Source organism: Cherax quadricarinatus, chromosome 23, assembly GCF_038502225.1.
Source record: "Cherax quadricarinatus isolate ZL_2023a chromosome 23, ASM3850222v1, whole genome shotgun sequence".
Taxonomy (NCBI): Eukaryota; Metazoa; Arthropoda; class Malacostraca; order Decapoda; family Parastacidae; genus Cherax; species Cherax quadricarinatus.
In genome coordinates, this window is record NC_091314.1 from 31,894,595 (window position 1) to 31,908,474 (window position 13,880).

The 13,880-nt window shown below is 40.1% G+C and overlaps 1 protein-coding gene across 3 annotated transcripts in view; it reads left to right on the top strand.

Moving 5' to 3' along the window:
• RfC3 (replication factor C subunit RfC3) overlaps positions 1-13,880 on the top strand; it is a 244,069-nt gene that overhangs the window by 54,738 nt on the left and 175,451 nt on the right. For all 3 annotated transcript variants that reach the window (XM_070088052.1, XM_070088053.1, XM_070088054.1), the window contains one exon: positions 5,950-6,077. In XM_070088052.1, coding sequence (XP_069944153.1) covers positions 5,950-6,077 — 128 coding nt within the window. The remainder of the gene's footprint in view (positions 1-5,949; positions 6,078-13,880) is intronic.

Consider the following 13,880-nt stretch of genomic DNA (forward strand, 5'->3'; position numbering starts at 1 on the left):
ACTTAGGCACGAGGAACTTCCTTCAAGACATTGAGTGGGAGAGGGAACTGACAGGAAAACCAGTACAAGAAATGATGGACTATGTAGCAACAAAATGCAAGGAGGCAGAGGAGAGGTTTGTTCCCAAGGGAAACAGAAATAATGGGAAGAACAGAACGAGTCCTTGGTTCACCCAAAGGTGTAGGGAGGCAAAAACTAGGTGTACTAGAGAATGGAAAAGGTACAGAAGACAGAGAACTCAGGAAAATAAAGAAATCAGCCGAAGAGCCAGAAACGAATATGCACAGATAAGAAGGGAGGCTCAGAGTCAATATGAAAATGACATAGCATCAAAAGTAAAGACTGACCCGAAGCTGTTGTACAGCCACATCAGGAGGAAAACAATAGTCAAGGACCAGGTAATCAGACTGAGGAAGGGTGATGGGGAATTCACAAGAAACGACCGAGAGGTATGTCAGGAGCTCAACACAAGATTTAAAGAGGTATTTACAGTGGAAACCAGTAGGACTCCAGGAAATCAGAACAGGGGGGCACACTAGCAAGTGCTGGATGAGGTACATATAACCAAGGAGGAGGTGAAGAAGCTGCTATGCGAACTTGACACCTCAAAGGCGGTGGGACCAGACATCTCTCCATGGGTCCTTAAAGAGGGAGCAGAGATATTGAGTGAGCCATTAACAAAGATCTTCAACACATCATTTAAAACTGGGCAACTCCCTGAGGTATGGAAAATGGCAAATGTAGTCCCAATTTTTAAAAAGGGAGACAGACATGAGGCACTAAACTACAGACCTGTATCACTAACGTGTATAGTATGCAAGGTCATGGAGAAGATCATCAGGAGGAGAGTGGTGGGGCACCTGGAAAGAAACAAGTGTATAATTGACAACCAGCACGGTTTCAGGGAAGGAAAATCCTGTGTCACAAACCTACTAGAGTTTTATGACAAGGTGACAGAAGTAAGACAAGAGAGAGAGGGGTGGATCGACTGCATATTTTTGGACTGCAAGAAGGCCTTTGACACAGTTCCTCACAAGAGGTTACTGCAAAAGCTAGAGGATCAGGCACACATAACAGGAAAGGCACTGCAATGGATCAGAGAATACCTGATAGGGAGGCAACAACGAGTCATGGTACGCGACGAGGTGTCAGAGTGGGTGCCTGTGACAAGCGGGGTTCCACAGGGGTCAGTCCTAGGACCTGTGCTGTTCTTGGTATATGTGAACGACATAACGGAAGGGATAGACTCAGAAGTGTCCTTGTTTGCAGATGATGCGAAGTTAATGAGAAGAATCAAATGAGGATCAGACAGGACTACAAAGAGACCTGGACAGGCTACAAGCCTGGTCCAGCAACTGGCTCCTTGAATTTAACCCTGCCAAATGCAAAGTCATGAAGATTGGGGAAGGGCAAAGAAGACCACAGACACAATATAGTTTAGATGGCCAAAGACTGCAAACCTCACTCAAGGAAAAAGATCTGGGGGTGAGTCTAACACCGAGCATATCTCCTGAGGCGCACATCAATCAGATAACTGCTGCAGCATACGGGCGCCTGGCAAACCTACGGATAGCATTCCGATACCTCAGTAAGGATTCGTTTAAGACTCTGTATACCATTTACGTCAGGCCCATACTGGAGTATGCAGCACCAGTTTGGAATCCACACCTAGTCAAGCACGTCAAGAAATTAGAGAAAGTGCAAAGGTTTGCAACAAGACTAGTCCCAGAGCTACGGGGATTGTCCTACGAAGAAAGGTTGAGGGAAATCGGCCTGACGACACTGGAGGACAGGAGGGTCAGGGGAGACATGATAACGACATATAAAATACTGCGCGGAATAGACAAGGTGGACAAAGACGGGATGTTCCAGAGAGGCGACACAGACACAAGAGGTCACAATTGGAAGTTGAAGACTCAGATGAATCAAAGGGATGTTAGGAAGTATTTCTTCAATCATAGAGTAGTCAGGCCGTGGAATAGCCTAGAAAGTGACGTAGTGGAGGCGGGAACCATACATAGTTTTAAGGCGAGGTATGATAGAGGTCATGGGGCAGGGAGAGAGAGGACCTAGTAGCAATCAGCGAAGAGGCGGGGCCAGGAGCTGTATCTTGACCCCTGCAACCACAAATAGGTGAGTACAAATAGGTGAGTACACACACACACACACACACACACACACACACACACACACACACACACACACACACACACACACACACACACACACACACACACACACACACACACAGACACACACACACACACACACACAGACACACACACAGACACACACACAGACACACACACAGACACACACACAGACACACACACAGACACACACACAGACACACAAACAGACACACACACAGACAGACACACACACACACACACACAGACAGACAGACAGACACACACACACACACACACACACACACACACACACACACACACACACACACACACACACACACACACACACACACACACACAGGTACACATAAATACAATTATACATAGTGTAGAATTATCTAGGATAACCCACAAAATCCAGACTGGCAAATAATAAGTATCATGACTCAGATGGACGCAGTGACTACAGGTCCGCCATTACAAATTCGGCAATCAGTTATTCAGTTCCTTCAGTTATTCGGCACTAATTTTGGCTAGCATAATTTCAAATTTCCAGGGTCGCCACACCAACCTGCTGGTACTGTTTGGTGGCGCTACTTGCTGCATAAGTCATTCCAATTTCTTTTTCTCCATTTATTGTTTTAACCTGCTTACTTTTAGCCCTAGCCATGGTTCCAATGAATAAAAGAAATGCTTCTCATTATGTAAAGGACCTGCACAGTACATTTTTCATTAAAGATAAGGTGGCTTTGAAGCCATTGTCGGTTGCCATGAGCTCAGTCTCATGAAGCAGGAGAATATGCTTTATTATTACGCTAATATCAACACTACAGCTTATTTGCCTATCACAATTGATCTAATATGACGTAAGAAACAATATAAATAACATAAAACATGTTAAATACTCCAGAATGAATAATATTTGGCATAACTCCGAGCAGTTCGACAGAGTTATGAAGAGGATATGTTAAACAAATACCATTCTCCTATCCTTGTCTTGGTGGCTTATTTTAGAGAAAACGGAGTATAGCACAGGGCTCACTGTGATATACACTCGTACTGCACCATAAACATGAAACAAAAAAGTTATTTTCTCTCTATAGATTATCACACACAGCAGTATATGTGTAGAGAACCAAGGATAACCCCAAAAAAGTCAACGTGGCTTATTTTTAGTACCTGGCTTGGGTTAGCCATATATGATTTTTGGCAAATATTCGATTCCCAGCCAGGGTAGAAACATTAGGCATGTTTCTTTACACCTGTTGTCTATGTTTACCCATCAGTAAATGGGTACCTGGGTGTTAGTCGACTAGTGTGGGTGTTATCCTGGGACACTGATCTAATTTTCTTGAAATACTCTGCATAACAAGTGGCTTTCTATACAGTAGTATGTCACTGATGTCAGCTAGGCCTGTATACCTTGTACATGTACGTGTAGTAAATAAAGATATTATTATTATTATTATTATTATTATTATTATTATTATTATTATATTATTATTATTATTATATTATTATTATTATTATTATTATTATTATTATTATTTCCTCATTTGTTTGTTAGGTTATCTTATTCAAACTTGGGCAATGTATGATGGAAAGATACTTCTTCATGTACACCAAAAATGAAAGAAATCAGACCATAAATAGCGGAGTTCACTTCTCAGCCATTAGCGGCTGCTTAGCGGTATATTTATTTTTGTATGGTTGTTATGGTTATATTCTCATTTTTTCGGTCTCATTTGATAGAATGAAAGATATATTACAGAAATAAATATGATTTTGATTGCTTTCATCACGAAAAGTACCTTGAAATTGTGCTCACAGTAGCAAAAATGTTCTATTCTTTAGCGAAGCTCAAGAGTAAACAATTGATGTCACCGTCCAATACCTGTCCGCCTGCCAGTCCAAATTCCAGTACGGAGTCAAGAATGGATTGTCATTATTTATACAGTTATTAAAATAATGCAGTAGTCTTTATAACAGTAAATCTTCTATTTTTTTTGTGAATAAAAATTCCAAATGGTAAGCAAGAGTAATATAAGAGGAGCCTGTAGCCGTGACTAATGAACAGAGAAAATGTTATTTTAGTGCCAGGAATGTCTGCATTGTTTATTCTGGACCCTATTTTGAAATTGGCATCTGTTGAAATTTGTGTGAAATCAGCCAAATTGCCAATTTCTGACCACTTTATTGGGTAGTTGAAATAAGTGAATGGGCGGTTTCTTGTACTCATTTGACAGACTAGAAGTAAATAAGTTTATTCAGGTATACACAAATACAGTTACGTAGATTATCATACATAGCAGTGTATGTATAGAGAACCTGGGATAACCCAGAAAAGTCAGACAAAGTGACTTATTTCCAGTACCTGGCTTGGGCTTGCCATATATGATTTTTGGTAAATATTTTTTTTTTCTCGGTTGTTTGTTGGGCTATCTCATTGAAACTTGGGCAATGTACGATGGAAAGATGGTTCTTAACGTACAACAAAAATAAAAAAGACGGACGATAAATAAGGGAGTTCACTTCTCAGCCATAAGCCGCCTCTTTGCAGTATATTTTCGTATGGTTTTTATGGTTGTATTCTCATTTTTTGGACTCATTTGATAGAATGGAAGATATATTACAGAAATAGACATAATTTTGATTGCTTTCATAACGAAAAGTACCTTGAAATTAAGCTCAAAGTAGCAGAAATGTTCGATTTTTGCCGATGTTCAATGAACTGTGTAAGTCAAGTTGGTTAATTTTATTAAGTGTATTCTAACCTAACCACTCTGTAATTCGGCAAACTCAGTAATCCGGCACACTACAGGTCCCAATAATGCCGGATTTGTGATGGAGGACCTGTACTGCATCATATGTAATACATGTTGGTTCACTAGTGGATCTTTCTGAGACAGAGACAGAGAGGCAAGGAGACTACAAAAAGAGAGAAGCAGACAGATAGACAGACATGTTTGTGTAAAGTGAAAACAAATAAAGGGAAGGCAGTGTACCCTCATCAGATGTCACCACTCTCATTAGTGGAGAGATAAGACAAATGTCACTCTCTCTTACAAAATGCTTCTAGTATTATTATTATTATATTCTCCATGTATCCTAAGTAATTTACACAATGTATTATTGTATTTATGTGTACCTGTGAGACAGAGACAGAGTCAACCAGCCAGCCAGCTGGTCGGCCAGCCAGCCTGCGGCCTGCCGACCACTTGATTGGGTAGTTGAAATTAGTAAATGGGCAGTTTCTTGTACTCAGTTGATAGAACAAAAGGAGTTCTAGCGAAATAGCTATGAGTTTGGTCGACTGGACCAATGGAATTGGCCGAAAATAGGGCTCAAAGTGGGCAGAATCGCTGATGCGTATAGTATATCGCCGAGACTTTTAATTTTGCGAGAGCATAATTCCATAAGTTTTTCATCAAATTTTGTTCTTTTGGCGCCATTACAATCGGGAAAAGATTCTCTTATCATTTCATAAGACAAAATTTTTTTTTTTTTTAAATTCATCGACACTGAGAGCAAGTTTGTGAGCAGGGGTCTCGACAGTGAAGGGGTTAATATAAAATAGTATGAATGTTATCAGGCTTTTATACACATTTGAAAGTGAAAAAAGGCTATATTTCACTTTACATTAATTTTCGCTTTGCGGCAGTAGCCTGGAGCCTAACCTGCTGTATAAGCAGGGCCTGCCTGTATAGCTTATAACCTATTGTAACTTTCCTTTTAACCCTGGATCTTTTAAAAAATGTCCTGCGTCTTACCTAAATATTATGCATTACCCGTCTATATTTTTTTTATATTTTTTCAGTTGAGCGGTTTATTGATGAGGACCACCTGCCACATTTACTCTTCTATGGCCCACCAGGAACGGGCAAGACATCTACCATACTTGCATGCGCTCGAAAACTTTATGCTCCCAAGGAATTCAGTTCTATGGTAGGTTAATCACTGAGGGATTACTTGCTGAATGTTTCAATAAAATCATAATAACAGTAAATTTAATTGCTGGTAAATAAAATGCTGAGAGCAATGGGCTAGTAACCCCTTCTCCTGTATATGTTACTAAAAAAAGAGAAGAAAAACTTTATAAAACTAGGATGCTTGAATGTAGGTGGATGTAGTGCAGATGATAAGAAAGAGATGATTGCTGATGTTATGAATGAAAAGAAGTTGGATGTCCTGGCCCTAAGCAAAACAAAGCTGAAAGGGGTAGGCAAGTTTCAGTGATGAGAAATAAATTGGATTAAGTCAGGAGTATCTGAGAGAGTTAGAGCTGAGGAAGGGGTAGCAATAATGTTGAAGGATCAGTTACGGAAGGAGAAGAGGGAATATAAATGTACAAATTCAAGGATTATGTGGATTAAAATAAGGGTTGGATGCAAAAAGTGGGTCATAGTAAGCGTGTATGCACCTGGAAAAGAGAGGAGTGTACAGGAGAGAAAAAGAAATTTTGGGAGATGTTAAGCAAATGTATAGGAACGTTTGAACCAAGTGAGAGAGTAATTGTGGTAGAGGACCTAAATGCTAAAGTAGGAGAAACTTTTAGAGAGGGTGTGGTAGGTAAGTTTGGGGTGCCAGGTGTAAATTATAATGGGAGCCCTTTGATTGAATTTTGTATAGAAAGGGGTTTAGTTATAGGTAATACCTATTTTAAGAAAAAGAGGCTAAATAAATATACAAGTTATGATGTAAGGCGTAATGACAGTAGTTTGTTGTACTACGTATTGGTAGATAAAAGCCTATTGAGTAGACTTCAGGATGTACATGTTTATAGAGAGGCCACAGATGTATCAGATCACTTTTTAGTTGTAGCTACATTGAGAGTAAAAGGTAAATAGGATACAAGGAAAATAGAAGCAGCAAGTAAGAGAGAGGTTAAGGTTTATAAACTGAAAGAGGAGGCAGTTAAGGTAAGATTTATTGTTTTTTTATTAACACATCGGCCGTTTCCCCACCAAGGCAGGGTGGCCCAAAAAAGAAAAACTTTCATCATTCACTCCATCACTGTCTTGCAAGAGGCATGCTTACACTACAGTTATAAAACTGCAGCATTAACACCCCACCTTCAGATTGTCAGCACTCTACTTCCTGTTTCCAGGAATCAAGTCTGGCCTCCCAGTTTCCCTGAATCCCTTCGTAAATGTTACATTGCTTGCACTCCAACGGCACGTCAAGTCCTAAAAACCATTTGTCTCCATTAGCTTCTAACACGCTCAGGCACCCTAGCTGGAAGTCCAAGCCCCTCGCACACAAAACCTCCTTTACCCCCTCCCTCCAACCTTTCCTAGGCTGACCTCTACCCTGCCTTCCCTCCACTACAGAGTTATACATTCTAGAAGTCATTCTATTTTGTTCCATCCTCTCTGCATGTCCAAACCATCTCAGTAACCCCTCCTCAGCCCTTTGGATAATAGTTTTGGTAAGCCCACACCTCATTATCTCCAGACTATGGATTCTCTGCATTATATTCCCACCACACATTGCCCTTGGACATGACATCTCCACTGCTTCCAGCCTTCTCCTTGTTGCAACATTCACAACCCATGCCTCATACCCATACAAGAGCATTGGTATAACTATGTACTTTCATGCATTCCTCTGTTTGCTTTTATAGATAATGTTCTTTGTCTCCACAGACGACTCAGTGCACCACTCACCTTTTTCCCCTCGTCTATTCTATGATTTGCCTCATCTTTCATAGACCCATCTGCTGACATGTCCACTCCCAAGTATCTGAACACACTCACCTCCTCCATACTCTCTCCCTCTAATCTGATATCCAATCTTCCGTTGCCTAAATTTTTTATCCTCATCACCCAACTCTCTCGAATATTCACGTTTATTTATCTTCTTTTACATACCCTAGCAAACTCATCAACCAACCTCTGCAACTTCTCCTCAGAATCTCTCAGAAGCACAGTGTCATCAGTAGAGCAGCTGTGACAATTCCCACTTTGTGTTAGATTTTTTATCTTTTAACCCCACACCAATTGCCATCACCCGAGCATTCACTTCTACAACTCCATCTATAAATATATTGAACAACCATGGTGACATCACACATCCCAGTCTAAGGCCTACTTTTACTGGGAAATAATCTTCCTCTCACCTACATACTCTAACCTGAGCCTCAGTATCCTCGTAATAGCTTTTCACCTCTTTCAGTAACCTACCTCCTATTCAATACATTTGCAACATCTGCCACATTGCCCCCCTATCCACCCTATCATATGCTTTTTCCACATCCATAAATGCCACAAAAACCTCTTCTTTCAACACACTGGCCGTATCCCACCGAGGCGGGGTGGCCCAAAAGGAAAAACGAAAGTTTCTCCTTTTACATTTAGTAATACACCTACCATCCGACTTACGACCAAGCTTGGTTCCGACCAACCAGTCGTAAGTCGAAATGGTCGTAAGTCGAACCTTTGAAAATTGCCGACATATTGGGTAGGGCATAATGTCAAAACTTTCCTACATAAACTACCTACATAGTACTGTAATGTAATGTACAATCATTATTTTATTCTTTTTGCCATAATTTACTTCTATTGTTGTATTTTAATTATGTACTGTATATAATGTATACATGGTAGTGATATGTATTGTAAATTTTACATCGCATACAGTATCATATGTTACTATTATCTTTATGTATTGTCGACACAGTGGAATGGGAGAATACCACTGGTAGTGTCATCCTGCCAGAATGTTGTGTAACCTATACCCTAAGTAAAGAGAAACAACTCACTGGCAACTACCCGAACACACTGTTCCTAGCTCCAACTAACCCATACGAAGTCTCCCTTATTATCAACGCACTAAAAAACAAGGCAGGAGATTTAAATACCTTACCACCCTTTATATACAAAAAAGTGTCACAAGTGCTATCACCAATCATTGCAACACTCTTTAACAAATCCATTGAATCCTCCACCTTCCCTACAGTTCTCAAAATAGCAAGGGTCACCCCGATCCATAAAGGAGGAGACCAAACAGAGTTGAATAACTATAGGCCAATATCCAATTTACACCCTCTCTCAAAAATCTTCGAAAAATTAATTCATAAACGAATCTACTCCTACCTCATCTCCCAAAACATACTCAACCCCTGCCAATTTGGATTCAGGCCTAATAAAAATACTAATGATGCTATTATACACATGCTAGAACATATATACACTGCAATAGAGAAAAAAGAAGTCCCACTGGGGATCTTCATTGACTTACGTAAAGCTTTTGATACAGTTGACCATGACTTGCTCCACGTAAAATTGTCACACTATGGTATAAGAGGGCACTCCCTCAACTACCTCAAGTCATACCTCAGCAACAGAAGCCAATATGTGTACGCAAATGGGGCAAGCTCTTCCGCACAACCAATTACAGTTGGTGTCCCACAGGGAAGTGTCCTTGGCCCTCTTCTCTTTCTCCTATACATAAATGACCTACCAAATGCTTCGCAATTACTCAAACCCACACTATTTGCAGATGACACTACATAGGTCTTCTCTCACCCGAGCCCAGTCACGCTAGCCAATACTGTAAATACCGAATTACAGAAAATATCTACCTGGATGAGGACTAACAAACTTGCACTAAACATTGACAAAACCTACTTCATTCAGTTTGGTAACAGTGCTACGGATGTCCCTCTTAACATAATGATAAACGGATCACCTATCACAAAGCTAACAGAGGGAAAATTCTTAGGAATCCACCTTGATAATAGACTCAAATTTCATACACATATACAACAAATTTCTAAGAAAATTTCCAAGACTGTAGGCATACTATCAAAGATACGGTACTATGCTCCACAGTCAGCCCTCCTGGCCCTATATCACTCTCATATTTACCCCTATCTCACCTATGGAATTTGTGCATGGGGCTCAACAACAATTAACCATCTCAGACCACTAATTACCCAACAAAAGGCTGCAGGTGGAACTGTGTGTGGAGCTGCTCACTGCTCCACACACTTTCCCCACACTCACAACTGGTTCTTCCTCACTCCTATAAGATGTTATTCCTCCTTGACCTATACACGAAATCACAGCTTCCCTATCTTCTTCAACATTTAATAATTCCTCAAAATATTCCCTCCATCTTCCCGATACCTCTAACTCTCCATTAATAACTCTCCTCTTCTCTTTTTAACTAACAAATCCATTCTTTCCCTAGGCTTCCTCAACTTATAAATCTCACTCCAAAACTTTTTCTTATTTTCAACAAAATTTGCTGAAAACATCTCACCCACACTGTCATTTGCTCTTTTTTTACAGTGCTTCACCACTCTCGTAACCTCTCTCTTTTGTTCCATATACTCCTCCCTCCTTGCATCACTTCTATATCTTGCCCTAACTGCCTCCTCCTTTAGTTTATAAACCTTCTCTTCCCCTTTACTTGCTGCTTCCATTTTCCTTGTATCGCATTTACCTTTTACTCTCACTGTAGCTACAACTAAAAAGTGATCTGATATATATCTCTGGCCCCTCTATAAACATGTACATCCTGAAGTCTACCCAACAGTCTTTTATCTACCAATATGTAGTCCATCAAACTACTGTCATTTTGCACTACGTCATATCTTGTATTCTTATTTATCCACTTTTTCTTAAAGTATGTCTTACCTATAACCAAACCCCTTTCTATACAAAGTTCAGTCTAATGCTCCCCATTATCATTTACACCTGGCACCCCAGACTTATCGACCACACCCTCTCTAAAAGCTTCTCCTACTTAAGCATTTATGTCCCTTACCACAACTACTCTCACTTGGCTCAAAAGTTCCTACACACTCGCTTAACCCTTTGAGGGTTTTCGTCGTACTAGTACGTCTTACGCGTAGGGGTTTTTGACGTACTAGTACTCATAAATTCTAGCGGCCTCAAATCTAGTGGGAGAAAGCTGGTAGGCCTTCATATGAAAGAATGGGTCTATGTGGTCAGTGTGCACAGTCTAAAAAAATCCTGCAGCACACAGTGCATAATGAGAAAAAAAAAACTTTGACCATTTTTTTTTAATAAATCAGCGACTTTGCAGTGTATTTTCGTATGGCATTTATTGTTGTATTCTAGTTTTCTTGGTCTCATTTTGTAGAATGGAAGACATATTACAGAAATTGAGATGATTTTGACTGGTTTTACAAAGAAAAGTGCCTTGAAATTGAGCTCAAAGTAGCAGAAATGTTCGATTTTTACCAAACTTCAAAAGTACACAAATCGTGCCAAGCGTGCAATACACGTCAACTGGTGAGTCTAATATTCTTTCACAAGTGCACCAATAATATTTATACCATTTTTTACACTAATGCAGTAGTCTGACTTATCGACCACACCCTCTCTAAAAGCTTCTCCTACTTAAGCATTTATGTCCCTTACCACAACTACTCTCACTTGGCTCAAAAGTTCCTACACACTCGCTTAACATCTCTCAAAATCTCTCTCTCTTCTCTACACTCCTCTCTTCTCCAGGTGCATACACACTTATTATGACCCACTTTTCACATCCGACTTTTATTTTAATCCACATAATCCTTGAATTTATGCATTTATATTCCCTCTTCTCCTTCCGTAACTGATCCTTCAGCATTATTACTACCTCTTCCATAGCTTTAATTCTCTCAGATACTCCTGACTTAATCCCATTTGTTTCTCCCCGCTGAAACTCGCCTACCCCATTCAGCTTTGTTTCTTTCAGGGCCAGGACATCCAACTTCTTTTCATTCATAACATCCACATTCATAACGTCCACACACATTCAGACATCCCAATTTTATAAAGTTTTTCATTTCCTTGTTTTTAGTAATTTATACAGGAGAAGGGGTTACTAGCCCATTGCTCCCGGCATTTAGTCGTCTCATACAACATGCATAGCTTATGGAGGAAGAATTCTGTTCCACTTCCCCATGGAGATAAGCAGAAATAAACAAGAACAAGAACTAGGAAGAAAATAGAAGGAAACCCAGAGGGGTTAGTTTATATATTCTTGTACATGCATGTGTAGTGTGACCTAAGTGTAAGTAGAAGTAGCAAGACGTACCTGCAACCTTCCATGTTTATGAGACAGAAAGAGAGACCAGCAGTCTTACCATCATGCAAAACAAATACAGGCTTATGTTTCACACTCATTTGGTAGGACGGTAGTACAGTGGTCCCTCAATTATCGTCCTTATTCCATTCCCAGAAGTGGGACAATTATCGAAATAGACGATTTTCAAATCAATTTTCCCCATAAGAAATAATGTAAATACAATTAATCCGTTCCTGACACCCAGAAGTATTAAAACAAAAAAATTTTTTGCGTGGAAGGGGAATCCCCTTCCATCAACACCTCAGGTACCAAGTACTTTTCTGGGGTTACTTCTCTTCTCTGCTTCTTAATGCCACTAGGACCAGCTTGAGAGTCACTGGAGTCCTGTCTCGCAAAAAAAATTGTCCAGAGAGCTCTGTTTCTGGCGTCTCTTTAAAACTTCCCTAAAATGGGCCAAGACTCTCTCACTGTACAAGTTGCCAATATGGCTTGCAACATCCTTCTCAACATGTTTCTCCATAAATCTTTCCATCCTACCCCACATTTCAAAAATCTCCTTAATTTCTGAAGAAGGCACCTTCTTCCATCTCTCTTCCTCCTCTGCAGCAAGATTCTGAGCTGTGATCTGTTGCTCTTCGTGCTGAAGCTCTTGCAGCTCCTCAGTGGTTAGCTCTTCGTTGTGGTCCTCCATCAACTCTTCCACATCCTCCAAACTCACATCCAACCCCATGGAACTCCCCAGTGCCACAATAGAGTTCACAAACCCTTCAAAATCCCTCTTGTGGACACAATCTGGAATAAGGTAAAATTACACGTGTGTTAGCTTAAAAAAAAAATAAAAAATCATTCCCCTCCCTTTCTGTAGCTACATTCATCAGACACCTTTTGACTTTCTTCTTGAACTGGTTCATACTATGACTGGCTTTGACATGTGCGGGTAGTCTGTTCCATTCCTTTATTGCTGTACAGTAAAAGGTGTTTGAAGCCTGGCCACTAACTGTGGGTACTACAAAGTTGTGCTCTCTACCCCTAGTACTATGATTGCTTTGGTTCCCAGCCTTGACAAAATTGGCAGCAAGATATTCTGGACACTGTGAGTAATTTTATAAACATGATTTAGCTCCAGTTGTTTTACTGTGTTCAACATTCAGCATATGAAGGGATTCGGGGAAACCAGCAGGCCGGACTTGAGTCCTGGAGATGGGAAGTACAATGTCTGCACTCTGAAGGAGGGGTGTTAATGTTGCAGTTTTGTAACAGTAGTGTAAGCACGCCTCTGGCAAGACAGTGATGGGGTGAATGATGATGAAAGTTTTTCTTTTTCAGGCCACCCTGCCTTGATGGGAAGCGGCCGATATGTTAATAAAAATGAAATAAATAAAATGAAAAATATACATACCCATTGAGTGATAATATAGTAAAAATAATAATACTATGTATTTATGGAAAAATGGTACATACCTGTGATTGGTTTTGAGGGTTCTGCCCTTGCAGCCCAACCTGAGTTCTGGCTTCCTTGTTAACCAATTGGTTAAACAGGCTGTTTCTGATGAAATGTGTCATTTGTTCCTGAAATAGTAGTATGCACAGCTTATTATGTCATGAATGTTGGCGAGATGCTGACAATGAAGTAAGCTATGTACATAATGTAATGAAATTTTAATGAGCTAAAAGTATTAAGGGTTACAGTACAATACAGTGGAC